This window comes from Mus caroli, unplaced genomic scaffold (assembly GCF_978045245.1).
Source record: "Mus caroli unplaced genomic scaffold, Mus_caroli_1 scaffold_16, whole genome shotgun sequence".
NCBI classification, from domain to species: Eukaryota; Metazoa; Chordata; class Mammalia; order Rodentia; family Muridae; genus Mus; species Mus caroli.
Genome location: NW_028227271.1, coordinates 27,322,141 through 27,348,588, shown reverse-complemented (window position 1 = coordinate 27,348,588; position 26,448 = coordinate 27,322,141). Strand labels below are relative to the sequence as shown.

Below are 26,448 nucleotides of genomic sequence, written 5' to 3'. Positions count from 1 at the left end.
GCTTAACATTTGGGTTTTAGGCCAATTGAGGACTAATACGGAGTTGGCTCCACCCCCAGCCCGGGTTGCCCCGCCTCTCCCTCCGCCTGACCCCTGCGCAAAGCATGCTGGTAGTTATGGGCTGTGCAAGTCTGCTGTCCCACCATGCGATAGGACCGGTCTATCGCTCCGCATTTTTCTCCCAGCTTCGGTACTTCCGGGATTTCTGGTCCTAGTGTGCGTGTCGGGATTCCAGCCTGACTGTCCCCGGCCCTATGTAGGAGGACCAGACCCTGACCGTTCATCCTGAGCCGTCTGATCCCACCACGAACGGGCCATGCATGGGAAGTTGCTGCCGCTGGCCGGCCTCTATCTTGTGCAGGGTCTGCCCTATGGACTGCAGTCCAGTTTGCTTCCCATTTTACTGCGGGCCCGTGGCCTCTCCCTAACGCGCGTGGGTCTAACCAAGGGATTGTATGCTCCATGGCTGTTAAAGCTGGCGTGGGCACCGCTGGTGGACAGGCGGGGCACCCCGCGGGTCTGGTTAACACTCAGCACACTGTCCCTGGGCTTGGTGTGTGGACTGCTGGCTGTGTTGCCTCCTCCGCAAGCTGGCCAAACAGGGCTACCTACCACCGTGATGGGGCTGCTACTGCTGCTGAATCTGGGTGCAGCGGTGCAGGATGTGGCTCTGGACACACTCGCTGTGCAACTCCTAGAGCCAAAGGAGTTGGGACCTGGGAACACTGTACAGGTGGTCGCTTACAAGCTGGGATCAGCACTGGCTGGGGGTGGACTGTTGGTCCTCTTCCCGGCTCTCTCTTGGCCACTGCTCTTTTTGCTCCTAGCTGCCACCTACTGGCTGGCTGCTGCCTTAGCCTGGGTTGCACCAGCCTTGGGAAGGCTGCCATGGCCTCAGGCCTCAGAGCATACACTCCACAGCTCCTATCTTCTACAAGATTTGCTGGCTGTGCCTGGGACCCTCTGGACAGCGGGCTTTGTGCTCACCTACAAGCTGGGTGAGTGAGGCCTGCAGTTAGGTACCATCGAGCTTGGAGCCCTGACTCCATGTTGGTGCCTAGGGCCCTGAAACCCACTTAGGGGACTGCCCTATGTTAGAATACCAGCCCAGAGCTCTGTAGTTCAGTTTTGTCTCACCTCTTAACTTCCCTCAGCTCCAGCCAATGCCCAGTCCTTTCTCTTCTAACATCTGGGGCCCATGAAAATGAAGGGGACCAGGGGCCTGACTGGTTGGAGTACTGAGGCTCCTGGAAGAAAGACTGGGGCCATCCTTGCTTCCGGTGTCCTGTAGGTGAGCAGGGTGCTGGCAGCCTGTTTCCACTTCTCCTGCTGGACCATGGTGCTTCTGCCTCAGACTTGGGGCTATGGAGTGGCTTGGGTGCTGTGACCTGCTCCATTGCTGGCTCTTCCTTGGGTGGGGCTCTACTGGCCAGGCACTGGTAAGCACTCCCCAACCCTAGCCTGACCCTCAATTCCACTGGTGTCCCAGGTGATCTTACCATAGCATCTCTCAATTCCCACCCCAGGCAGCCACTAAAGCTGTTGAAGACAGTGCTGCAGCTCCGCCTTGGGGGTTTGGCCTGCCAGACTGCTCTGCTCTTCCACCTCAACACCCCAGGGGCCAGCGTGGACCCTGGCACAGTCATGAGAGGTAAGAGGTTAACCTTGAGGACGTTGGGGGGTGGGGGGCAGGAACCTGGGCTCCCACTGACCTTTCTTTGTTCTTCCAGGGGCAGCTTTGCTGAGCCTATGTCTACAACAGTTTTTGGGGGGTGTGGTTACCACTGCCACATTCACTGTGATGATGCACTGTAGCCAGCTGGCACCCAGAGCCCTGCAGGTAAGAGGGAAGGGTAGGGATGCCCAGGGTCTGCAGGGGTAGAGTCACTCGGCCCTGATCTGCATTACCATTCCTAGGCTACACATTACAGCTTCCTGGCCACTCTGGAACTGTTGGGCAAGCTGCTCCCAGGTACCCTAGCCGGCGTGCTGGCTGACAGCCTGGGCCCACATCTCTGCTTTGCTGTCTTCCTTGTACTCTCAGCCCTGCCTGTTCTGGATCTCCTCCTGGCACCCAGTAACCTGACCTGAGCTGGACATTGGTTAGGGCTGTCTATAAAGCCAATAAAGCTATGTATGTCCTGGATGTCTGGGACACAGGGAAATGCAGCTCTCCTCAAACTGAAGGCTATGTTGCCAGAAAGCACATAAAATTACTGAATGCTTTTTATTCTGCAGTTTGGATCTTCTTATCCCCTTCCTGCAGCCAAAAGGTTTTGCCTGACAGTCAGTGATGGCCACATCATTGCCTTGGTGAGCCTGACACCCTTGGAGTAGTGGCCACAGTGTGGCTTGCCTCATGCCTCAATCATGTGGCACCCTCCCATGTAAGGTGGTCATCGGCCTCTCAGCAGGAGCTCTTCTGTAGCTAGGTGCATCAGGGCATCAAAGTCCAGGTGTAGGTACTTCCTCCAGAAGCGCCGGTCCAGCCCATACACCTGGGCTGGGTAGCATGGACTCGCTAGGGTGGAGCAGAAACACAGGCCTGAGGACTCAGCTGGCTCTAATGCCCATCCCCCGCTGACAGCAGGCAACCCCGTGGCCCTCACCAATGCCATGGAAGATGCGGGCCACAGCCCTTCCTGAAAACCTTTCTTCCGGCCTCAGGGACAGGAGCTGGCGGATATCCCGGCGTATTTGGTCCTCCCAGTCCTGAAGCTGTGGGAGGATAGCATGTGACCTCATCTGAGCCACCATAGCTTCTGTCATGTAAAATCACACCCGGAGCAGCCAAGAAAACCTTGAGCCAAGCAGGGATTGGACTGTGGGGTCAGGGTTGAATGGGGCCATGTCACTGTCCCAAGCTTTAAGAACTGTCCTCAGAGGTGTGGCACTTACCTGGGTCTGCCCAGGTTTTGGACCCTGAGTGTCCGTCATAGTTTCTTCCTCCTCCTCCTCTTCCTCCTCAAAGTAGTAGCTGACCAGGGTCTTCACCTGATTGCTGTGCTCCTCATTAGACTGCTCTAAACAGGGTCCACAACTGGGAAAGGCCACACTGGGGACAGGACAGACCTGTCAAGAGTTGCCCATGGGGTCAGAGCGGGTGGCCTAGGCCCTGCCTACCTCTTTCCCACCTTCGAAAGGCCTTGGACATTTGGTGTAGGTGGGCCAGGGCCTTGTGTTCACGAGCCTGCACACGGTTGTATAGAAAGTCACAGATCTGGTCCTTTTCCTCATCTGTCAGGTCCCCGCGACTGTGCAGGTGAAAGGCCAACTCGCTGAACTTCACAAGCACTCCGGTGCCCTGTGCTGCGCCTGTCAGAGAGTGTGTGGGTTAGAGGGGAACAGCTAGCTAGCCCAGCCCAGCCTGGGGTAGTGGTGGGCATACGTACCTTTCTTCGGCTCTGGGTCCCACTTCAGCTGGTGGAGAGCTTGCCGTACAGAGGCCAACTTCCAGCCCATCGAGTCTGCCAGCTCCACCACACCAAACTCTAAGGAGCTCCTGCCCTGACTGGTGTCTTTAGGTGGCCACTTGGCCTGGCATGCAGCCAAAGGAGGACACCTGTGCCCAAGGAACAAAGGAGTTTATGGCCAGCAGCTCTTATTCTTTATCTTTATCCTCACTCTGAGGTGAGATGTGCTTACCTGTGGGCCAGAGCTTGTAGCTGGGCACTGCCGCCAGGGCAATGCAGATGGCACTGGGCGTAGGTCCAGGGCAGCAGCTCCAACCAGTGCCGAGGGTGTAGTTCCAAATAGCACAGCAGAGTCTCAATAGCTAGAGGCAGAGAAAGGCTCAGGAGATGTGGCACCAGCCTCTCCCTGTAACCCAAATCCTGCTTGGCTCCTTACCCTCCTCTGTCATGTCCAGAGCCTGTACTGTAGACTGCACTGGGAGTGCCCGCTCATGGCCCAGGCAGGCCTGGCCCAGTACAGGGTATGTTTGTTGGCCACTGTGCTCTTTGACTTCCTCAGGTGGGGACTTGGACACAGGCCTCTGGCTGCAGGTGCAGGGTGGGAACACACGCTGCACCAACCTCTTCACAGCTAGGAAGTCAGTGCTGTCAGCGTGGGCATGTCTGCGCAGTTCCCAAAGGTCTTCACCCTGCATTGGGACAGTCATACGCACAGAGCTACTACACTTAGGCCCAGAGCGGCAGCTGACAGGAAGACAAGATAGCAGCTAGGGCTGAAGTGGCCTAGGAATAGTGGAACCCCTGGGTCCGTCCTGGTCTGGGAGATGGGGCTGCCGACCTGGGGGTGCATGAATAGGTGGCAATGGGCAGGCTTCCCATCACGTCCTGCACGGCCGATAGCTTGCACGTAGCTCTCGAAGCTTGGAGGCAGTCCCAGGTGCAGCACAGCCCGAACATCTGGACGGTCCAGTCCCATCCCAAATGCCACCGTGGCCACTACCATGCGCAGGTGGCCCCGCATGAAGGCCTGTTGTACTCGCCGCCGTTCCTGGCTGCACATGCCAGCATGGTAGGCTTCAGCTATCGCCTCGGGGCCACAGCCTGTAGAGAAGGTGTGTGAGTGACTGATGAGACCACAGCAGGCACGCAGAGGAAAGGGTCCCTGGGTGCCAAACCCTGCATGTGCCTACCTCTTGGCCTTGAGTCGCCCACCATGGACAGGCAGGTGCGGAGGAGTGCAGCCACCCGTTCTGTATCCTTTCGCCGAGTGCAGTAAATGATAACTGAATCCAGGGTACGAAAACGGTCCCCTTGCAGCAATGTCACCAGAGCCTGTCAACGAGGAACGATTAACATGGCAGCTTGTGGGCTTCGGACAGGTTCCCTGGTATGTACGTACATACCTGGTCTAAGTCTCTATCCATGGACACGGAGAGGTGCAGATTGGCAGGGATGTTGGTTGACCCGCTGAGCTCAAACTCGCCAGCTATGCCGAGGTGCTGGGCCACATCTCGAGCAGTGCTTCGTGTGGCTGTGGCTGTGAGACCCAAGAAGCAGCGCACCCCCATATGCTCCCGGAGAACCTGAACCAGGGACAGTGCTCAACCACTCAGCCCACCCGGGTCCCAGTCCGCCTCCAGCCGGACCCCAGACAAAAGCTCACTTTGCAAACACGTAGGTAGCAGGGCCGGAAGTTATGTGACCACTGAGAGAGGCAGTGGACCTCGTCAATGCAGGCGAAGGCAATTGGAGGCAACTGAGCGGCCTGGGGGAGGCTGCCGGGACCCCTAGCCCCGCACCCCACCAAGGCCTCTGGGGACACAATCAGCACGTGCACCTGGGCTGCCCGTACCTGCAGGGAAGAAGGAGGCTCACAGGCACTGTGTAGACGGATGCCCACTACCCCCCATCCATGGAGGCCCCCCCTGACCTTCTTCAAGACAGATTCTCGTTGTTTCTTGGTCATTCCTGAGTGGAGGCAGGCTGCCTTCAGACATGAAGGCAGATCGGACACCTATAGATACAATGCTGTCGCAGCCCAACACAACCTAATCTCTTCCCCCCTAAATTCTCTCAGATACTTAGCCCCCTTGAAACAAATGCATCTGACACTGGGTTCTGAGAGAAAAGGCAGAGGCGAGGAACGATATGGAGAACATTGAGCATTAGGCTGTGTCACCCTTAGGAAGAGGTCAGCTGGCGTGTTTAAGGAACTAGACGCACCTTAGGGTATCAGAGCTATCAGTTTTCAGACTTTCCAGGTCCCGAGCACCTGTCTGTATACCTGGTCATCCATGAGTGACAGGAGAGGCGAGACCACGAGTGTGAGGCAGGGGCTTCGCTGGGCATAGAGTAATGCAGGAAGCTGGTAGCACAGAGACTTCCCAGCACCCGTGGGCAACACTAACAGAGTGGAGATGCCTGGGTAGGACAAGAGGCAGTTATGAGGCTCAGTTGGCTAGACACAGCCTGGCGCAGTTCCTAGGCAGCCACACCTACCAGAAAGAATCCGCATGATTGCACGCTCTTGCCCAGGGCGGAAGGCTCGGTATCCTAGCCGCTCTAGGGCCTGGAATACTTCAGCAGGGGTTTCTGTGGACACAAGTTACACTGGTTTGAATGAGAATTTCATATGTTTGCCTAACAAGTCCCCACTTGGTGAACTGTTTGGGAAGGATGAGGAGGTGTGTTTGTTAGATGAACTGTGTCCCTAGGAGTGGGCTTTGAGGTTTCATAAGCCCAGACCAGGTCCAGTATGTCTCTGCCAGGATGAAAAGGCCTCAGCTACTTCTCCAGCACTATGCCTACCTTCCTACTTCTCACAGTGATGATAATAGACTAAGCTACTGAAACGGTAAGCAAGAGCTAATTAAAGGCTTTCTTTTATAAGAGTTTTGGTGGTTGCCAGGGCAGTGATGGCTCACACCTTTAAACCCTGCACTTGGGAGGCAGATGCAGGCAGATGTCTGTGAGTTTGAAGCCAGCCTGGTCTATAAAGTAAATCCCAGGTAGCCAGGGCTACACAGAGAAACCCTGTCTCAAAAACCTGACAATCAAAAAGAGTTGCCTTGGTCATGGTGTCTCTTTTTTTTTTTTTTTTTTTTGTGGTTTTTCGAGACAGGGTTTCTCTGTGTAGCTCTGGCTGTCCTGGAACTCACTTTGTAGACCAGGCTGGCCTCGAACTCAGAAATCCGCCTGCCTCTGCCTCCCGAGTGCTGGGATTAAAGGCGTGCGCCACCACGCCCGGCTAGGTCATGGTGTCTCTTCACAGCAACAGAACAGCAACTACGATGTGTTGATAGAGAGTCTGGACCATTAAGTTTCACTCACCTGCTACTTGTCCCAAAGGTCCTGGTGGGTAGAGGGGTGACATTGGGGTGGGGCAATGAGGCACCTGTAGCTCTGGTGCAGCAGGCTCTGTTTCCTCACCTGCTTAGATAGGCAAGAGAGGGTGATGTGGAAGCACCAGCAGAGACAGTGACCATCCTGGCGTGATGGCCGCAGGTCACATCACCCATTCCCCCTCACTCACCAGTGTGGTGACAGGAAGCAGTGCCTGTCCTCTGTGCTACTTCCTTCAAGGTGGAAATGGGCTGTTTGTCATCCCTGTCACCTTCCTCTTGGCCGGTCGGGGTGGGGCCTGGACCAGGGTCAAGGGCTGCTGGAGCCTTTTATTTGTGTAAGTGATCCCCTAGCACCCACAGTGGGTAAATGACCCAATACTTAAGGGAGAGGCTTACCTGGTTGGGAACACTGGGATGCCCAGTGACCAAACTGCCCACACCGGAAACAAGTGTCCTTGTCTTTGGCCCTGGGTCCACTTCCCCCAAACGCAGCTTGTTTCTTCTTCCACTTTTGCTTCCATACCTGGGGAAGGGCCACATATGGAAGAACCATTCAGGAGTAGAGGGGAGGAGAGGAGAGGCTGGCCTGTTCCATTCAGCACATCTCACCTGCTTACGGAGAAGCCTGCCCCGATTGGCCCCAACTCGTACAAAGCATTTGTTTTTCATGTTGAGTCGAATATAGTTCCCTCTGTCTAGAGAAGCTGGTCGAGGAGAGGTATGGAGGTGGGTTGCGCCCTTAGCCTTCTCTGTCCTGGCCTGATTTGAGGAGTTGCATGGCTGAGGTACATTCACTTGTGTGGGTTCTCCTGGAGGCTCTTGCCCATGTGCTGTAGCCCCAGCTCCCTCAGACAGGGGCTCTGCTTGGCTGCTGGGCTGGGCTTGTGCAAAGTCCTCCCCCTTCTCATTCCACTTCCGCTTCCTGCCTTTACTGTTGATGGAGTTGGGGCTCTGTGACAAAACTTGGGCTGGCTGTTGGGCTATGGCCTCTGGGCTCTGTGCAGATACTTCTGACTGGATGTTAGGATCAGCAACGTTCACCTTGCCTGACATCTGAGGCTGTGATTGCTCTGCACTCAGGTCAAGCCCACAAGCACCCGGAACCTCTAGAAGATCTGAAACTCTGTTGTGACACCTCTCTAACCAACCAGGGTCTAGGGAAGTCAACCTCCGGCTCAGGGATGACCGTAGCTGCTGGAGCTGGCCCAGCCTTGGCCGGGGCTCAGGAACCCGAGGAAGTGCATCGTTAGCTTCGTCTGGACAGGCGGATTCAGTCTTTGAGCCTGGTGGCCTTGGCGTGGGAACTGTGGACAAGGATCTCTTCTGAGGCTGGAGTTTTCTGCTCAGGGTTGGTCCAGTCTAGAAAGACAGAACAGCAAATTGGAACTCAGGACCTGGGTTACTGCACAAGTTTGGGACAGACAGTAAGCCGAGAGTGGAGATGCCTAAGCACCGTTAGGAACCTAGCCCCAGTGTGTGTGTGTGTGTGTGTGTGTGTGTATGCTATAAGGAAGGGTGGACATAGAAGGACCCTGGCAAACCACCCAAGGGCCAAAGGCAGTTCTGGGTTCACCTCCACGTCCTACCTGTGGCGTGTTTTTCAGGTTGGCTTTGAGCCTCTTCCCATAGTCTTGTACAGAACTCAGTAGGCTCTGTTTTGGCATAGACTGCGTATTCTGCGTTGCAGCTCGACTCAGGTGGGGACCCCAGCAGCTTGGCTCCTGTACCTGCAGTAGATAGTAGCGACCTAGACCAGTTTAAAAGATGGCATGGGCACAGAAGTGCCTCTAAAGCTTCCCCTAACCCCCATGGGAGGACCTGGCCACCCAACTTCTGTGCTCCATGGAGGCACGGCTGCAAAATGCTCTTGCTTCCTGCCCTTTGACCACAGACCGCTGACAGCGTGAGTGGAATTCGGTGATACCTCCTCAGCTGCCTCGGCAAGTGATTGCTCTAGGACGCGATGTCTGTCGTCAGCCTGACGCACCGCCTGCTTTAGGTTACGGTACTCACGGTAGAGCGCTGGGAAGGCAGAAGTCGGCGGTCAGGGGCACACCCACTAACATTCGCCCGGTCCCTGGTCCACCAGCCCAGCGCTCACCGCGGGTCTCTTCAGGTGCCGCCTCCACATCCCCCTAGGAGAGAAGCTTGTCAGCAACAGGCTGCGAAAGGATCCCCCACTTTCCGCCCCTGTCCGGACCCTAACTCCACCTCACCTTCGCTGGCCGTCGCCCGTGCAGCCGTACAAAAGCGCGTTCCCACTCCTGTAGCCGCGCGCGAACGGTCGCGAGCCGCTCCATGGCAGCCCGAACGTGAGTTTAGGAGAAATCTCCCGCCGCCACCGTAAAGTCCTGTCCTTAGCCAATGAGAGCGGCCGTTGGGAGGTGCAGCAGACGCTCTGAGCCCCGGGGGAGGGGGCGGGCCTGTGAGCTGTTGCGTCATCACAGTGCGCCCGGCGCTGCGCAGCGCTGGGCGAGGCTTGCTGGGCGAGGCTTGCTGGGCGAGGCTTGCTGGGCGAGGAAGGGTTGCAGGCCTTGGTAGTCGGGGAGGCGGATGAGCGGGGGCCGCGGGGCTGGGATTCGAGCCGAGCTGAGAGTCAAGCAGCCGTTAGTGGTCAGGGCACTTGGACGGCAGGTTCGACGGGGACTGGCGCTTGAAGACCACGGCTGAGGCGGATTCTCGGGAGGTGCTGCCGGCGCGCGGGGATGGGCCGCAAGCGCAGAGAGACCTAGGGGCGGGCGAGACCGGTCTTGGCCTGTGGCTCCAGGCTCGCCCGGGTCAGTTGAAGTTCCGGGCTTTTTGTTTTCTCCAAAGATCCGAGCGTGCGCGTCTGTATGAAGCACCGCAGAGACCGCTGTGTCCTGTGTGCAGTAGCATCACCCAGAAGCAATCCTTGCTTGGAGGCCAGGCGGGCTGCCACCGATTGCTCTTATGACAGGTGCTTGGTTGGCTTGTCCTGTCAGTTAGGCAGTCCTATTATCTTAAGCTAGAGCCAGATCAAGGACAGTCACCTGGGGTTCCTCAGGGATGCGTGCCTTAAGGACTCGTAGATATTAGAAGCAAGCAAACCCTGGGTTGCATCAGTCTTTCTGGTCCCCAGTCTTGTCCCTTGCTGCGGCTTTGCGTAAGGTCTAGGCCCTGGTTTTCCATTCTGTTGTAGGCTGAGGACTGTAGCGTAGTTCTGAGGGTAAGGTGTTTTGCCCATAGGAAGTGGCAGTCCTATTATCTTAAGCTAGAATCATTCAGGCTCAGGGTCTTTTGTATGCGGCTTTCTCGGCTGGAACGCTTTAGCAGTTTTGGCTTGGTTCTTTGTGGATCTCGTGAATTTAAGACCATTTAAGAATGGTTTCTCAGTGAAGAGGAGGTACCCGAATAGAAGACAAGGACCACAGAGGGTGAGAGTTTCTCTTCCTCAGGGATTTCTCTGCCTAGTTATACCCTAGAAAACCGCTATCTCTGGAGTTCGAACTCAGGGCCTTGGTCTCACACCATCTGTTCACAGGATCCTTTAAAAAAACAAAAAACCCAGAGCCACACTCACTAAGCTGTGTTAGACGTCTTTAAATCCAAAGGCACATCTACGTGGAGGGTCAGGATGTTAGGCTCTGGAGGAATTCTCTGTTGTCAGTCTGATGGGAAGAGAGGTCTGGGATTTACGTCACTTTAGAAAATATTTACTTTCCCTAGTTGTAGGTAAATACACCATGTGCATGCAGAAGCCCTCGGGTCAAAAGAGGGCATCTGCACCAGTTACATGTGGCTGTGACATACCGTGTTGGTTCTGGAAACCAGACTGGGGTCTTTTGCAAGATCGGTAAATGCTCATAACTGCTGAACCATTTCTCCACCCCACCATCCCACCCCCATTTTACAAACAAACATGCAAATCTACTAGAACTCAGTAGTGGGCTAGCCAGCCAGTAAGGTTCAGGGAGTCTTTTGCTGACTGCAGTGCTGGCTACAGAGCTGTGTCACCTGTATCCTGCTTTTACATAGGTTCTGTGGTCTGAATCAGGTCATCATGTTCAGCAAGCACTATACAAAAAGGCATCTCCCAGCCCCCTCTCTTCTTCTCTTTTCTTTCTTTCCCTTTTTTTTTTTTGCTAGGATGTTACTGTGTAAGGATAAACAGACTATAAATAGACTAGGTGGGCCTCGGACTCATAGATCTACCTGCCTCTTGCCTTCCTCTGTGCTGGAATTGAAAGTGTACATCTCCATGCCTAGCCCTTACTATACTTCTGAGGAAGGATTTCTGAGTCATTGTCATTTGGGAGACCTAAAGTATCAGTGTTGGGCCCTGCAGAGCATGAGCTATTGTTTTAACAGACAGGTCATTGACACTGCTGCACTATGTATGTTCTGCTCAACACTTTGTTTCCCCTATGTCTCCTGTCCACTCTGCACAGTGCTAAGTGCTTCCTAGGAATTGTTCCTGCCAAGTGTGATGGCACAGCATGTAATCCCAGAAGGGGCAGGAGGATTGCTACAAATTCAAGACAAGCCTGGGCTATACAGTGAGACATTGTCTCAAGCCAAACCTAGAAACTTATCTTTTGTGCATTTCTCCTCCATTAACTACCAACTCCAAGATACCTTGGTGGGCTTTGCACCACTGATAACTTGGGGAGGGTGTGGCCTGCTACTGGCCCAGAGTTTGTCTAATTAAGACTCCCCCTCCTGCAGGTGGCTGTCTGCCCAGTCCAGCACCATGCACACACTTGTGTTCCTCAGCACGCGTCAGGTCCTTCAGTGCCAGCCAGCTGCATGCCAGGCCCTGCCCCTGCTGCCCCGGGAACTCTTCCCTCTGCTCTTCAAGGTGGCCTTCATGGACAAGAAGACGCTCGTGCTGCGTGAGCTGGTGCACACGTGGCCCTTTCCCCTGCTCAGCTTCCAGCAGCTTCTGCAGGAGTGTGCCCACTGCAGTCGAGCCCTGCTGCAGGAGCGGCTCAGCACAGAAAGCATGCAGGCTGTGATCCTGGGGCTGACGGCTCGGATTCACACTCAAGAAACAGAGGCTGGCACGCAGCCCTTGTGCAGGTATGCATTTATCTAGGGGGCCCATAGGCTAGAGGTACAAGGAAGATCCCCTGAGTTGGTTCTAGGCTGTGGTTCTGAGATCAGAAAGAGCTCCCTCCGTATGGGGATATCTGTTGCTTCTGTACAAAGTAGCTGGGAGGGATGCTGGCCTTTCTCCCTTACTCCCTGCCTCTGCCCATCCCTGCTCCCAGGAAGCATGCATTGCGGGTTCTGGACATGACGGGTCTCCTGGATGATGGTGTGGAGCAGGATCCTGAAACCATGAGCATGTGGGACTGTACAGCCGCTGTAGCCAGAACGTGCATTGCCCAGCAGCAGGGTGGGACTGCCGAGCCAGGGCTGTCACCAGTCCCCGTGGAAATCCGAGTAGACCTTCGGGTAAACCGGGCCTCATACACATTCCTTCGTGAGGCCCTCCAAAGCAGTGTGGCCAGCCCGCTGCGGCTGTGCTGCCGGGACCTGCGGGCTGAGGATCTACCCATGCGTAACACTGTGGCCCTGCTACAGCTTTTAGATGCAGGCTGTCTGCGCCGGATAGACCTGCGCTTCAATAACCTGGGCTTGCGTGGCCTGTCTGTCATTATCCCACATGTGGCCCGCTTTCAGCACTTAGCTAGCCTGAGACTGCACTACGTGCATGGGGACTCAAGACAGCCTTCCGTGGACGGGGAGGACAACTTTCGCTACTTTCTGGCCCAGATGGGCCGGTTTTTGTGTCTTCGGGAGCTCAGCATGGGGTCTTCTCTCCTTTCAGGCAGGCTGCATCAGCTGCTCAGGTGAGTGGGCTCTCCCACTGCGCTCCCTCTTTTATGTGAGGCCATTCTTGGCCTACCTGCCCGTGACCCTTGTGTAACCCCTTTGTCCCTGCAGCACCCTGCAGAGGCCCCTGGAAAGCCTAGAGCTGGCCTTCTGTGCGCTCTTGCCTGAGGATCTACGCTTCCTGGCTCAGAGCTCTCATGCTGCCCACCTCAAAAAGTTGGATTTGAGTGGCAATGACCTGTCAGGCAACCAGTTGACACCCTTCCAGGGTCTGCTGCAGGCAGTAGCCACCACACTGCTGCATCTTGAGCTGACTGAGTGCCAGCTTGCTGATGCCCAGCTGTTGGCTACGCTGCCCACCCTCACTCGATGTGCCAGTCTCCGCTACCTTGGTCTCTATGGCAACCCTTTGTCTATGGCAGGACTTAAAGAACTACTTCGGGACTCTGTGGTACAGGCTGAGCTACGTACTGTGGTACACCCTTTCCCTGTGGACTGCTATGAGGGTCTTCCTTGGCCACCACCTGCCTCTGTTCTTCTGGAAGCCTCCATCAATGAGGAGAAGTTTGCCCGGGTGGAAGCTGAGTTACACCAACTGCTGTTAGCTTCAGGCCGTGCCCATGTGCTCTGGACCACAGACATCTATGGCCGGCTGGCTGCAGACTATTTTAGCCTCTGATCTCCAGGGTCGTAGTGAAGCCTGACACAAAGGTCTTAGGTTTTCTGCAGTTTGCCTTTCTCCCGGGTATACCTTGAGTCACTTCTGCTTTCTGCAGTATCCTTCACCTGCTCCCAGTATCTGGCAGCCTGTTGCTATCTCAGGCCTGTGCACCCCTGTTCTGTTTGATGTACTTGTTGGCTCTGTTGGGTTGTAGTCTCTCTGTAGAAAACACTTCCTGGACACATCCCATGCCCTTAGCAGGCATGCAGTGCACTGAGGTAGATGTCAGGGTGATCTGCTTCAGGACATTTTGGGGTCTTACATTGTGTACCTTGCCTGGCACCCTATTACCTGGCTCTGGAGGGTGTGTGTAAGGTACAAACGTGCAGTATCTGGAATGTGAATTTATGGGCTTTTTTGATGTGTGTCCTAATTGGATGGGAAAGACTTACCTGCATTTCTTTTTTTTTTTTTTTTTTTTCGAGACAGGGTTTCTCTGTATAGCCCTGGCTGTCCTGGAACTCACTTTGTAGACCAGGCTGGCCTCGAACTCAGAAATCCGCCTGCCTCTGCCTCCCGAGTGCTGGGATTAAAGGCGTGCGCCACCACGCCCGGCCTTACCTGCATTTCTAGTGTTGCTTTATTGTGACCAGTTGTCAGTCTGTCACCCAATATACTGCCCCCTAGTCTATAAGTAGGCTATCCCACTATTCGTACTGTCCAGAGCCAAGGTGGATCACCAGGGCTGGCAGCTGGAGGAAAACACCTGATCCATGGTCCAACCCCCGGCACCCCACCAGGCCGCCCCAACACACTCAGTGGAGAAGCCTGGCTTCAACTTTACTTTGAGCATGCGCGGAGCTGTACCGGCGCCTGCCAATCCCCAGTGCCTGCGTCATTAATACGCGCAAGCTCAGCAATGGATCTCATAGGCCACACGTGTAGGGAGGCGTAGCCCAGACTTGAGCCCCTCCGGAGGATTGTGTTCTGGGGCCTCCTCAGGCAGTACCTCTGGGAACAGGGGCTTGGATCGGTCAATGACGAACATCTCGTGTCCATGGTCATCACGGAGCTCCTCGAGCTGTGCGAAGGTGCAAGGCCCATCCGAATAATCGTTGACAAATAGGGTGCCTTCCCCCGATGGCGCAGGCATCTTTTTCCGCCGGCGTCGGCGTCGGCAGATCATAGCTGCCAACAACAGCGCGGTGAGCGCCAGCAGCGCTATGGCTGCTGTGATCGCTGTCTGCGTTGCTAGGCCCAGGGCTCGGAAGGCCATGCTACCTGCCTCATGCTGGGGTTCATGTCCCACAGGGCGTGTAGCGGGGACTTGCGGGTCAGGTAGCTGCTGTGACTGCTGCCGAGATGCGTTGACCAGTAGATGAAAGGGCACTCGAGCTTTGCCACCTGCATTGGCGGCCTCGCATTCGTACTTGCCTGCGTGAGCCAGTGTGATGTTGGTGAGGAAGAGCATGCCGCTGCCAGTGTCACGGGTGCCGTGCCCGCCCAAGCCTGGCGCCCCACCTTCCAGCTGGGCCTGGGCTTGAGGCTTACCATCGCGAGGCTGGGGCACCTTTCTCCAGACCACCAGGGGCTGTGGGTAGCCTGATGCCTGACAGGCGACCTGCAGGTCCTCCCCCAGATTAGCAGTAAGCTCCGGGGGCTCCACGTTCACAGAGGGGGGAATGCAAATGAGGCTACCACCAGATACTTCTAGCAGACTCTGTAGTGCCAGGCGTGGGGGCTCTGCACATGTGATCTTCTTGTCTCTGGAGCTCAGAAGCCGTCGGCCCCCCTCTTTGATCCAAGAGCCCAGCCAGTGAAGGGCACAATCACAACGCCATGGGTTCTCTGTGTAGGGCAGAATAGAGCCTAGGTAGATGGATTCTGCTAATCCAAACAGAAGCCCTTATCTACCTCTTACAGATGCCTATAGAGTTCTAGAAGCCTTGTCACCTCTCCCTTCACTTCACCTTCCTAGGAATGTTTGTGACTTGTGACGACAGTTCCTGAAAAAGCATCAGCTTCTCTGAAGTCCTGGCTTTGCAAGCCTCTGCGTCCCCGCAGCCCAGCAGCACTGAAACCCTGTTGTCACATGAGCTCTGTCCAGTTTTGCCTGGCTCCCCCTGATGACAAGTTAGAAGAGCCTCAAATCTCTACACACAGAGTTCTAGGACAACCAGTGCTTCACAGAAAAACTCTGTCTTGGAAACCAAAACAGAAAAGAGCTTCACTTCTGTTAAGTTGTCCTGCAGAACTTGTACCCTGTTTCCTTAAGTAGATGCATACGCAGTAACTCCTAACAGTACACCCTGGTGGTCCCGTGTCAAGGCTGAGGGTTCTTGTGTGGCCCTACAAAGTGATGCCCACTGGCTGCCATAGTGAAGCAAGACAGACAAGGGGAAAATATAGGGGCACAGGAAGGGAGGCAAGTCCCCATAGAGTCTGGCTGAAGCCTCTCACCAAGTGACATCAACATTAACTTTGAAGATTGCCAACGTAACAATACTTTTACATTTACAAAAATATTAAAATAGCAGTGAACTCTAGGAAGGGCCTCAGCATGTATCTGTGATCCTCAAGAATGATCTTGCTCTTTTTGTAGGTAATTTCTGGGTCAATAATGAGACTAAACTTTTGTTTACAGTACGGGCACGTTCCCTGGCAACCCCTGTTACTCGAGAGCATGCACTGTATCCCCACCCAATGTGCAGGGCCCACGCTGTAAATGATTCCACTGAAGGCTTTCTTTGTTTTGTTTTCAAGACAGGGTTTCTCTGTGTAGCCCTGGCTGTCCTGGACCAATTTTTATAGACCAGGCTGGTCTCAAACTCAGAAATCCTTCTGCTTCTGTCTCCCAAGTGCTGGGACTAAAGGCGTGCGCTACCGTGTCTGGCTCTCATAGGTTCTTTAACAGTCCTTTGAGGTGTGATCTCTGAAGCCGTCAACTCAGTAGACATGGCTGTCATAAAGGCACTTATTGGCCGGGCGTGGTGTCGCACACCTGTAATCCCAGCACTCGGGAGGCAGAGGCAGGCAGATTTCTGAGTTCAAGACCAGCCTGGTCTACAGAGTGAGTTCCAGGACAGCCAGGGCTACACAGAGAAACCCTGTCTCAAAAAAACAAACAAACAAACAAAAAAAAGCACTTATTTTGTAAACTCCACATGGCTCATGGGTGTGTTTTCATACCACAGCACCTGTCCTTACCCTCATGTTTCAAAGCTATGTTAACATCCCTTTTAATAAAGCTAAACTCTGTTACATTTTGGTTATTCTGGAATCATTTTCTGCAGTAAGGTAGAACCTGGCTCAACCTGAGTCAGGGACTGTAAAAAATTAAGGGAACTCCCCAGGTTGATGTAGCCACAGTGTGGATCTGCCTCTGTTCCTACCACGGCTGACAATAGGAACCCACTGTGTACCTAAGCCTGCTTCTGCCTGCTGGGCCAGCTTTGGACTAGGAGACCCATACCAAAGAAGAGTTACCTGTGAGGCGTAGCACTTGTAGGCTGCTCAGAGGCTGCAGGGCCTCCTTGCTGATGGTGCCCAGTTGGTTCCTGCTGAGGTCCAGTAGGGCTAAGGAGGAAAGCCCAGCCAGGGCCTGGTCCTCCAGTAATTCAATGCTGTTTTCTTGAAGATGAAGTTCCTGTAGTCGCTGAAGTAGGGACAAGAAATCATCAGGGAAAAGGACTAGTCAAGGTTGACTCTCCGTCCTAACCTCTCCCACCAGCAGGGCAGTTGGGATATCGCTGCAAGATACAGAAGTGTTGGCGTTTGTAGCTTACCGGTAGGTGCAAGAAGGTGAAATCCAGCAGCTTTGCCAGCTGGTTTCCAGCCAGGTAAAGCACACGAAGCTGGACCAAGCCCACAAATGCGCCGCCACGCAATCCCCGAAGCCGGTTGCCGGTGAGCGCCAGTTCAAGCAGGCGGGGCTGTGCGCGGAAGGCACCAGACTCCAGCGCACGCAGGGTATTGTTGTGCAGGTAGAGGTGGCGCAGAGCAGCAAGAGGTGCCAGGGAGCCTTGCTCCAGGTGCGCGATGCTGTTGTCTTGCAGGAACAGTGTCTGAGGTTGTGGGGATGAAAAGATTACTTCATTGTGGGGCATGTCCCAGTGACCTTCCATTACATCTCTTACATATACACACTCGATTCTGAAGGACACTGTAGCCCACTACTCCGATCCAAGTCCCTCCAGTCCCACACAGTGCCCACCTGCGTCCCCGGAGGGATTCCCGGTGGGACCACGCGCAACCGTAGGGCGCCACACTCCACTGTGGCGCTGTAGCAGCGGCAGGCGGCGGGACAGCCAGTGGCGCGGGGTGGGAGTCCAGGCAGCAGCGGCAGCAACAATAACCCCAGCAGTAGCAGCAGCAGCGTGGGGGCCCCTAGGGCCATTTCCGAAGAGCCCCACCAGGAAGCTGTGGCTTCCCCAGGGAATGGACCCGGATAGGATGCGCCTCCTGAAACAGGTTAGCAGGCCAGTGCTAACATTATCCAGCCAGTGCTTGTGCAGGAATGTAATGCCAGGCATGGTGGGTTATGCTCTTAACCTAAACTGGGGAAGCTGAGGCAGCCGGATTTGTTGTAAGTTCAAGGCCAGGTCTAAGCTATATATATGTTCCAAGTCAGGTTGGCTGGACCACAGTGAGACTTAGTACTCAGGGGCCAGGCAATGGTGGTGCAGCCTTTAATCCCGGAATTTCCTTGGGAGACAGACCTCTATGAGTTTGACTTCTACAGGGTGAAATTCAAGAGCAGTCAAGGCTGCACAGAGAGACCCCAACTTGAAAAACCAAACAAAAACCAAAAACCCGAAAACCCAAACCAAACCAAACCAAAAACAATCCAGCACTCCAGACTAGTCTACCTGGTGAGTTCCAGGTTAGTCAAGGCTATATATATATATATAGTGATATTTGTCTTTGAAAAAAAAAAGAGAGAGAGAGGAGAGAGAGAGAGAGAGAGAGAGAGAGAGAGAGAGAGAGAGGAAAGAGAAAGAAAGAAAAGAAAAGAAAAGAAAAGAAAAGAAAAGAAAGAAAAGAGGAAAAAAAGGCCCCCTACCTGTCTTTTACTCTTGGTAAAACCTGTACAAAGGCTCCAAAATAGCTATACAAGTAAAGACACTTGCCTGGCCAGCCTGGTGACCTGAGCTGCATCTACTCAACCCACATAAAGGTAGAAGACGCAACTCCACAGAGTTGGCCTCTGACCTGTATGAGCATTCCCCACTCCCAACAGATGTGCGTTCACACACACACACACACACACACACACACACACACACACACAGTTTTTTTTTTTAAAAGGAAACAACAACAACCCCCCCCCCCCCAATAAAAACAAAAGCAAAAGCCATCTTTCCTTGATGGTCCTTACCTTGCCCTAGGCCTCTTCCTGTGCCTATTCTGAGAGCCTCCTGCTTGTCACTGGCACAGCAGCCTCCGTTGGGCTCTCCTTGGTTCCCAGATGTAACAGGACGTAACTGCCTGGGTAGCAAAGTCCAGGGCAATTATCCAGGTATGGACCAAAAGAGAGCGCTCCGGGCAGACACACCCCCTCGGTCTCATTCTGTGGGCACTGGCATCAGCATAAAGTTCAGCACTGGGTAGAAACTTCTTTGTGTCTCAACATAAGAGCAAGGGACCCCACATGACCTTGACCCATATGATCCCACCTTATGGTTCATTTGTCATGATCTGAGGGGGATGTGGTGGTCATGGCATAGCTTGGTGTGGTCTATGATCCTCCTGTTGTAGGGATAGAGGTGGGTAGGAAGCTCACCAAGAGTTAGGCTTTTCCTCAGGGCTAACTCATATGTTTTATTTTCTTTTAGACAGGCTCTACTGTGTCTCTCCGGTTGGCCTGGAACTCCTTATGTGGATGGCTTCAAACCCAGAGATGTCTGTCTGCCTCCAAGTGTTGAGATTAAAGGCCTATGTCACTATGCCTAGCTTATTTCTAGCTTTTTCTTTCCTTTTATTTATTTTTAAATTCTATGAATGAATGTTTTGCTTTTCATATATGTGTGTGCATCTCATGCCTACCTGGGACCCTCAAGAGTCAAAAGAGGGCTGGGCGGTGGTGGCGCACGCCTTTAATCCCAGCACTGGGGAGGCAGAGGCAGGCGGATTTCTGAGTTCGAGGCCAGCCTGGTCTACAGAGTGAGTTCCAGGACAGCCAGGGCTACACAGAGAAACCCTGTCTTGAAAAACAAAACAAAACAAAAAAAAAAACAAACAACGCCCCCCCCCCCCCCACACACACAAAAACCAAACCAAACCAACCAACCAATCAACCAAAAGAGTCAAAAGAGGGCATTAGATCCCCTGGGACTGAGGTTAGGAAGGTTGTGGTGAACCATCATGTGGGTGCTGGGAATTCACCTCACCCCAAGCCCTACCTCCACTAAGACAGGCTCTCTTTCTCTGTGTCCAGGACTGTCCTGAAACTCTATGTAAAACAGGCTGGCCTTGAACTCAGAGATCCACCTGCCTCTGCCTCTCTAGTACTGAGATTAAAGACCTGAGCCTCCACACCTGGCTGTGACTTCTAATTGTTTTTGAGCCAAGGTCTTGCTATCCTTGGACTGGAGATCCTCTAATCATGCTTCCAAGTGACAAGATCACAGGCGTGCACCACCACACCCAGATTTCCTGGGTGATTTTAGAGAACAGAGGAGGGAAAAGACAAACAGGAAAATCATGCCCTGGCCCCACAGCTGGTTCGAAGCGGGGGCTGTGTCTTTGGAGTAGAGGAAGGTGTGTGTCATATCTGGCTGGAATGTGGGGAAAAACCTCAGGTCATCTGTTGGTTTTTAACTTTCTTCTTTCCTCCCTCTGGGGATTGGCCTCAGTCTCTCCCGCACACCAATCACAGGCTAAGCACACAATACACTGAGTTCCACTCCTATCAGCACAACTGGGTATCTAGCTTTCTAAGAATGTGGGAGCAGTGACCTCTGAAACTGTCAAGAAATGCACCCCTCAGGTTACTGCATGTCCCTGGGTACCTAGGGACAGGAGGACTAGGGTCTAGTTCTAGCCACGATGAGCTCAGTTTTAATGGTGATGCCCGAACCTGAGAAGCCTTAAGGAAGATAGGACCAAGGGTGCACTGTTCTCTAGTCTCCAGCCTCATTTGGCATGGTCTAGTGTTTTAATCCGCGCCGATTCACCAGGTCTTCTTTGCTCTGAGTCAAGTTGGATTGTACTAAGTGGCCTTGGTGTTTGTCTCAATTTTGCACCAATTGTAAGTCACATGATCATTTAAAGTCAATAGAGATGAGGCAGCACAGCAGTAAAGTTTTAATGGAATAGCTTTGGCGCAGGCAAAGGCATTTCCTAGATCTCAGGACATGTGGAGCCCCAAGAAGTGGGGACGCTTGCTAGGTTTCTGGGTTTTATTTCCTGGAGCACGAATGACTGGTTGGTCCCTGGCTCCAGGCCTTGCACATCTGTTTAGCCTTCAGTAGCAAAGCCTTGATCTGTGCATTAGGGATCAGAGCTGCTGCTTATGCAGAAGCCCAGATGTGCACCAGAGCAAGACAGCCATGTCAGAAATAAGGGCCACTTATTAGATGAGCCCAGCAGAGATCCTTTTATCAGGACGTGAACCTCTAATCCTGAGCAGGAGTCGGGTGTCGGTCTCTTGGATGCCTATCTAGGCGGGAAGAGGGTGGGGAGGAGTCCTGTGTCCTCTGTGTCCCAGCGGAGGTCTCTGGCAGCCCCTGTGATCTGGCGCTTTTAAGCAGCACTACCTCCCCTAACCGCCCCCTCCCGTTCCAGTGGGTCTGAGCCTGCTCATTGAGGGTGTGGTTTCCATCCCCTTCCCACTGCCAGATCCTATGACCTTTTCTCGGTGAGGCAGTCAGAACCTAGAGGGTCCCGATCCCGCCCCCAAACCCGGTGACCTTGGGCCAGGATCTCCCCCCACCCCCTCACCTGCTCCAGTGGCGAGCGACTCCCCGCGGTGCTTGCGGCTGCAAGACTGGAGAAGTGGGGGGGGGGTTGGGGTGGGCGCGCACGCGCAGCGGCCCACGCGCGCCTTGCGCCTGCCGCCCTGCCTGACGTGACCAGCGCAGGCCAATCCGTGGGACGCAAAGCCGGTGTAAGGGTTAGAGGTGGCCGAGAGAGGACCTCTGTAGGGACAGAGGATAGCAGGGCAGCACCAGAACCTTGGACAGCGCCAACCACCCTGGGCTCACCTCTGCGCGCACGCGCTCTCAGTCACCAGCATGCAGGTGACAGCGGACATCTAAGTTAACCTAGAGTGCTGGAGCAGAGGGGTAACCTGCGAGTACTACAAAACCCAGTTTGCCCTAACCCTCCCCACACAGCCCCAGCTGGAGTCTCAGGGCGGCGGGGCAGCGGGCAGCAGCGGGGCCAGATCCATAGTTAGGGCGATGCGGCGACCTTGCCAGTGTACGTGAGAGGGGACCGTAGGGGAGCTAGGCCCGTACTCGAAGCAAGCGCTGAGCTCGAAGGCCAGGGCCGAGCGCACTAGCCCCACACCGCCTGCGCGCTCCGGGGCCGGGTGGTACAGGCGCCCATTGGCCGCCAGGGGTAGCAAGCGAGCCGGCTCGAAGGGTATGGCCAGCGCTTCGCCACCGCCGCAGTAGGAGAGACGAGGTGACTCGCTGTCGGAAGCCAGGAGGTGCGTGAAGACCACTGGTCGGTCTTCACAGCGCAGGAAGTTACGCTCTCTGCCACAAAGCGAGAGGAAGGGGAAGGAAGCCTCGTAGCGCCCGCTGTGGTTGGGTCTCAGACGGGAGAAGAAAGTGACCAGGAACTGCAGGTCTGTGGGAACAAAAGGCACGATCATGCTCGGTGACCTAGCTTCCCCGACACGCTCCTTTTCCTGGGAATACCAGCACTGGCACGAGACAGCGGCCCCCCTCGTGGATGGTGCCTTTCCTCAGAGTCGGGGAGCCGAGGCCCTGAAGGGTAGAGAGAGACATGAGGGAGCAATACCTTTGAAGCAGGTGATAAAGTTCTTCATTTTGGAGTCATCTAGGAAAAGCTGCAGAAGGGACACAGTGGACAGTAAGTCCTGGCAAGAAAGCCAGTGGTGTTCGCTGTCCTTGCTTTTCGGTCTAATGTGTTCAGGGGGGGCATGTGGAAGGGCCCTGCGGACTCTCCCCACATCTACAGACAGGTTTCTAGGGCTGCAGCCCTCACCCCTTTTTCTACAGTAGGTTTGACAGCCGCTTGTCCCTAGCAATCGCGAGCGAGTACTCGGCTCTGGGACTGCAGCTAGGACAGGCTAGTGTGCGCGGGATTACGATGCGGTGTAAGCGGCTGGCCCCGGAATTAACTCTTCCAGCCAGGGCTTTGAAAGGTTCAAAGCCACGCGTAGCACCTATCCCAGGTCTCGCCTCTAGAACTATTCCCCACCCGGTGCCGATGGATTCTGCAGTCCCCTAAGGTCTCCTCCCTCTGTCACACGCCAGGCACACCTGGCCTTGGTGATCCACATAGTAGAAATACTCGCGGGTTCTGGGCTCCGGGCTTTGACCCTGTGTGTAGGAGACACGCTCGTCCCCACTGCAGGTCCGAGCTCTCTGCGACCTCGCCAAGACTAGAGCCAAGTTACGAACTGCCCCACTAGGCGGCCACATCCTTCCACACCGGAAGCGGATCACACAGTGTTGTGCCTGGGGCTTTGGGTTCCGCCGGCAACACGTGCTCGGAGGGGCGGAGCTGTCTATCCCGCCCCCGGAAGTAGCTACTAGCGTGGACTCCCCCCCGCCCCCTTGTCAGAAGTAACCTGAAAGAAACACAATCAGCGAGTGTGCACTTGAACTTTATTCACACGGAGCACTGTCCCCTCGAGCCACACGTCCGAGGGAGCGCCTGCGGCCGAGAGGCCCTGGAGAGAGAGGCCAGGACCTGCCCCAGAGAGCTGCGGGCCTCCGCATGGCGGGACTTTTGTTTTTAATAAATAAAAACTCTAAAAATATATATATATAAACAGGAGAAATGAAGTTTGACAACTGTTGGAATTCAGATTCCAGAATGGAAAACGCAAACGAGTCCAGGCAGGTCTCATCCACGCGCCGCCCGTGTGTGGAGTTTGGTCAGAGGCCGCGAGGTCAAAGGAGGGTGGTGCTAACTTGCTCTGCGCGAGGACCCCAACGGCAGTTCAAGAGCTAAATAGCATCTGGTTAAAACTATGTCCTTAGCAAACTTAGTTCTGTCGTTCTATTTATATCTTTATACACAAGTAGGCTGGGTATCGGATAGATTCTGTAGTCAAACAAAAAACAAAAAACCTCTCGCCCTCCCTCACCCGCCCCAAGAAAGCCTGCCTAGCCCTGGCCCTACCCCAGGGGGCTTTGGTTTGGGGCCTCCCCTTGCACAAAGACCTATTAGGCATCGAACCGACGGAACCAAGTCCTAGTAGTGGCCAGCACAGCTCTCCAGAACGCCTCTAACTCTCCTTCTGGCCCCAGCCAGAGGCCCCTAGACTAGGGTGGGAGGGCTCAGGGCGAGAGTGCCTTGGTGGAGGATTGCCCTGAAGAGGGGACAAGGTCCTGTTGCCCTGAGCAACGCGGTATGTGCTTCAGCCGACCAGGAGGGCAGTGTCGCTCGGCTCCGGGAAACAGAAGGCACTTCTCGGGGCTGGCTTGCGACTGGCAGGGCGAGCCGGTACCTGCAGGAACTGGCCGCGAGATATGGCGCGGCTGCTTTGCCCGGGAGGGCCTGGGGCGGGGCCGGCGTCTGGCGGGGCCTGGCATGCTGCCTCGCGCTGGGGCCTTCCCTCCCACCTTCCCGGGTGTCACCCTAGCAGGCGTCCATAGCCCGCGTGCTATAGCACGCCCTCCATGAAGCTGGTATCTAAATGCTGAATGAGCACTCGAAGGAAGGACATCTCCTTTCGTGTATTCTCGAAGATGACGCGAGGATCATCCGACTGGCAGCGCAGGCAGTTGGGTGCCATCACCATAGCCAGGTTGCTGACATCCATTTTGGTGATGGCTACGTTGGCTGGCTGCACGAACACCTGTGTGAGGGGGTCCGGGTGAAGGGAGAGGAGAGCAGAGTGGAGGGTAGGCGTAGCTATTAGGGGATGAGCTGGGCAAAGTGGAAGGTTGGCTGGGAAGGATGGAAGGTGGGCGTGGTGCGGCACTGGATGCAGATCATGCATACCTGGAGGAAGCGAATGAGGTAGCACAGCACCATTCGGTTGATGCGCGGTAGCGCGTGCACCACGGCTACAGCAGCCTCCGGGCTCTCGTAGTGCGCAATGCATTGTTCGTAGAATTCATGAGGAATCAAGGGCTCTTCCAGCTCCCGATACCACAGCTTCAGCAGCGATGCTGAGGGTGGGAGTGACTTAGATGGTCTTGGCTTGGGAACCCCTAAGCCAAGCATCCACCAGAGGCCACATCCAGAGAAACAGGGTGCACGGGAGGATATGGAACAGGCTGGAAAGGGTCTCTCTAGCTAAAGCTGTACAGCTTGAGGCCAGATCTCAGAGACACTAGCTGCTGGAGGACCTGGGATCATTCTTGACAGTACAGGTATGTGTGCATGTGTCCACAATGGCTACACAATAAAATCTCTCACAGGGCTCTGCAGCTGCCGCAGAAGGTGGCTGAGGATGCCGCAGGAGCTGTGGGCCAGGCTGCTCTGGAGGGCAGAACCCTGGGTATGCCAACAACACTGACATGGCCAGTGTGGGAGGATGTCTAGAATTCTTCTGAAGATAGGCACCAGGGGTGAAGGATGGTGAGATGCAGCCACAGGACAGGGGGACAAGGCCATAGGGTGATCCCGAACAGGAGTCCCAGCCTGCATGGTTATCTGCTTTCTGGGATATGCATGCAAGCCAACTCTTCAAAACTACTGAGTATGTGTGGGGCTCACCAGGGACATGGGGGTCCTCCAGGCCTGTAGGCACCTTCCACTGATCCACCTGCAACTTCAGGGCATTCACCTCATCAATGTCCCCAGGGACCCTAGAGAACACAGGGTGCATCTCAGACTAGAGCAGCTCACCTTGTCCTCAAGCTAGTTGGGAATAGCAGAAAGGCTCAAGGACCCGCCAACCACTCAGTCTCAGGCAGGGTGGGGTGACTCAGCTTTGTGGCTCCTTTTGGCTCTCTTGGCTTCCCTGTGCAGCTGGTTCCCTTGGTAGGCCACTAAATCCCAAACTTGCTTCCCATTTTGTCTTGGGGGCTTGGACCTCCCCAGGCCTGACAGGCCAGTCATTACAATGGTTGACACTGCATAGGCAAGTGCCATCCCAAGGGCTGGGTATGCCATATCCCTATTCACACAGGATGCTGAAACTGCCTGGCCAGCTGCATGCCATCTCTGAAGCTCTTGTCAGAGGTGATGTTCTTGCTGGCATCCAGGTACATTCTGGACCCGTTGGCTGTCTTTATTGACCATGACCTACTCTAGGGGTAGGGTGGGGTGGTGACACAGCCAACTTGCCTCCTGTGGACTGGGCATTGCCTTGTCTCTTTGGCTGCATGGCCCTTAGCCCTAATGTCCCTGACACTAGAGATATAAACACACAACTGTGCTCATTTCCCCACCCACAACCTGGGGCTGGCAAGGCACCTGAAGATACCCTCTGTCTGGTCACCGTTGAGTGCCAGGACCTCCTCGGAGAGCCGTGTCTGTACCCAGGGCAGCTGCCTGTCAGGATAGCGCTCTTTCTGCATGCTCATCACCTCCTGCAGTGCACTGCCAAACATGGATGGGCTGAACACTGCGTTCTTAGCATGTCGTATCTCCTCCACGTTAGGCTTCTTCAGGCCCTGTGAAAACAGCCCAGCACTCAGGTCCTGTTGTAGTCCAGCCTCCTTCTTTCATCTCTTTCCCCTAATTCTGGTTCTTGGCCCAGTCAGAACCCGGGACTACCCAGACCCTGACCCAAGTCACTAAGGAGGTCCCATCAGGCCATCTGCAACACCCTAAAGCATGGATATGCAGAATGGTGGAGGGGTGAGGGTCCCCATCACGGGCTTGCATATGGCAGTATATGCCTGCTGCATCTCACCATGCCACTTGGAGTTCTTAGGGGGCCAGTGCAGCCAGGATGCCATTTCTAGGCTCTGAGAGGCAGGGTATAGCCAGGTAGATGGATTAGCTTACTTGGGTAGGCTACCTGATGTCTAGTACCCATTTGCATTGCTCCTCAACTGGAGGCTCAGGCATGGTCACAAGTCCTTTGATGGGAAAGACTGGGGGAAGCACAGGGTCTCCTAAGCCTTCCTAG

General features: G+C 54.8%; 6 protein-coding genes across 9 annotated transcripts in view; 2 read left to right on the top strand and 4 right to left on the bottom strand.

Annotated features, from left to right (window-relative positions):
- The first annotated feature begins 72 nt into the window (after nucleotides 1-72).
- Slc33a2 (solute carrier family 33 member 2) lies at nucleotides 73-2,230 on the top strand. The gene is made up of 5 exons (XM_021183824.3): nucleotides 73-998; nucleotides 1,292-1,439; nucleotides 1,527-1,651; nucleotides 1,731-1,840; nucleotides 1,918-2,230. The coding sequence occupies exons 1-5, from the start codon at nucleotides 317-319 to the stop codon at nucleotides 2,089-2,091; spliced, it is 1,239 nt and encodes a 412-aa protein (XP_021039483.1). The 5' UTR covers nucleotides 73-316; the 3' UTR covers nucleotides 2,092-2,230.
- Recql4 (RecQ like helicase 4) lies at nucleotides 2,210-9,057 on the bottom strand. Its single transcript, XM_021183823.2, has 22 exons — nucleotides 8,974-9,057; nucleotides 8,859-8,892; nucleotides 8,682-8,779; nucleotides 8,344-8,484; nucleotides 7,367-8,116; nucleotides 7,154-7,280; nucleotides 6,946-7,053; nucleotides 6,744-6,842; nucleotides 5,913-6,005; nucleotides 5,698-5,834; nucleotides 5,344-5,427; nucleotides 5,077-5,265; nucleotides 4,817-4,996; nucleotides 4,604-4,745; nucleotides 4,252-4,514; nucleotides 3,850-4,102; nucleotides 3,646-3,775; nucleotides 3,393-3,562; nucleotides 3,135-3,315; nucleotides 2,899-3,055; nucleotides 2,610-2,718; nucleotides 2,210-2,521 (listed from the first exon to the last, which is right to left on the bottom strand). Exons 1-22 carry the CDS (start codon nucleotides 9,055-9,057, stop codon nucleotides 2,397-2,399), a joined length of 3,654 nt encoding a protein of 1,217 aa, XP_021039482.1. The 3' UTR covers nucleotides 2,210-2,396.
- A 182-nt stretch (nucleotides 9,058-9,239) lies between these two features.
- Nucleotides 9,240-13,843, top strand: Lrrc14 (leucine rich repeat containing 14). Of its 3 annotated transcripts, none has more exons than XM_021183368.3 (4): nucleotides 9,240-9,534; nucleotides 11,444-11,797; nucleotides 11,989-12,573; nucleotides 12,668-13,843. In XM_021183368.3, exons 2-4 carry the CDS (start codon nucleotides 11,469-11,471, stop codon nucleotides 13,233-13,235), a joined length of 1,482 nt encoding a protein of 493 aa, XP_021039027.1. In that variant the 5' UTR covers nucleotides 9,240-9,534; nucleotides 11,444-11,468; the 3' UTR covers nucleotides 13,236-13,843. The 3 variants fall into 3 exon arrangements, with proteins under 3 accessions (XP_021039027.1, XP_021039026.1, XP_021039028.1); XM_021183367.3 differs by having other exon boundaries at nucleotides 9,240-9,695; XM_021183369.3 differs by lacking the exon at nucleotides 9,240-9,534 and adding an exon at nucleotides 9,702-10,152.
- Lrrc24 (leucine rich repeat containing 24) lies at nucleotides 13,554-21,204 on the bottom strand. The gene is made up of 7 exons (XM_021182996.3): nucleotides 21,159-21,204; nucleotides 18,595-18,704; nucleotides 17,431-17,678; nucleotides 17,003-17,281; nucleotides 16,704-16,872; nucleotides 13,839-15,065; nucleotides 13,554-13,669 (listed from the first exon to the last, which is right to left on the bottom strand). Exons 3-6 carry the CDS (start codon nucleotides 17,611-17,613, stop codon nucleotides 14,131-14,133), a joined length of 1,566 nt encoding a protein of 521 aa, XP_021038655.1. The 5' UTR covers nucleotides 17,614-17,678; nucleotides 18,595-18,704; nucleotides 21,159-21,204; the 3' UTR covers nucleotides 13,554-13,669; nucleotides 13,839-14,130.
- On the bottom strand, nucleotides 20,500-22,858 carry CUNH8orf82 (chromosome unknown C8orf82 homolog). Its single transcript, XM_021182995.2, has 3 exons — nucleotides 22,673-22,858; nucleotides 22,188-22,236; nucleotides 20,500-22,013 (listed from the first exon to the last, which is right to left on the bottom strand). Exons 1-3 carry the CDS (start codon nucleotides 22,832-22,834, stop codon nucleotides 21,568-21,570), a joined length of 657 nt encoding a protein of 218 aa, XP_021038654.1. The 5' UTR covers nucleotides 22,835-22,858; the 3' UTR covers nucleotides 20,500-21,567.
- Nucleotides 22,859-23,003: 145 nt separating this feature from the next.
- The window catches only part of Arhgap39 (Rho GTPase activating protein 39), an 88,581-nt gene continuing 85,136 nt past the window's right edge, over nucleotides 23,004-26,448 (bottom strand). For both annotated transcript variants that reach the window (XM_021182993.3, XM_021182994.3), the window contains 4 exons: nucleotides 25,788-25,987; nucleotides 25,086-25,177; nucleotides 24,366-24,535; nucleotides 23,004-24,219 (listed from right to left, as the gene is read on the bottom strand). In XM_021182993.3, coding sequence (XP_021038652.1) covers nucleotides 24,025-24,219; nucleotides 24,366-24,535; nucleotides 25,086-25,177; nucleotides 25,788-25,987 — 657 coding nt within the window. In that variant the 3' untranslated portion in view covers nucleotides 23,004-24,024. The remainder of the gene's footprint in view (nucleotides 24,220-24,365; nucleotides 24,536-25,085; nucleotides 25,178-25,787; nucleotides 25,988-26,448) is intronic.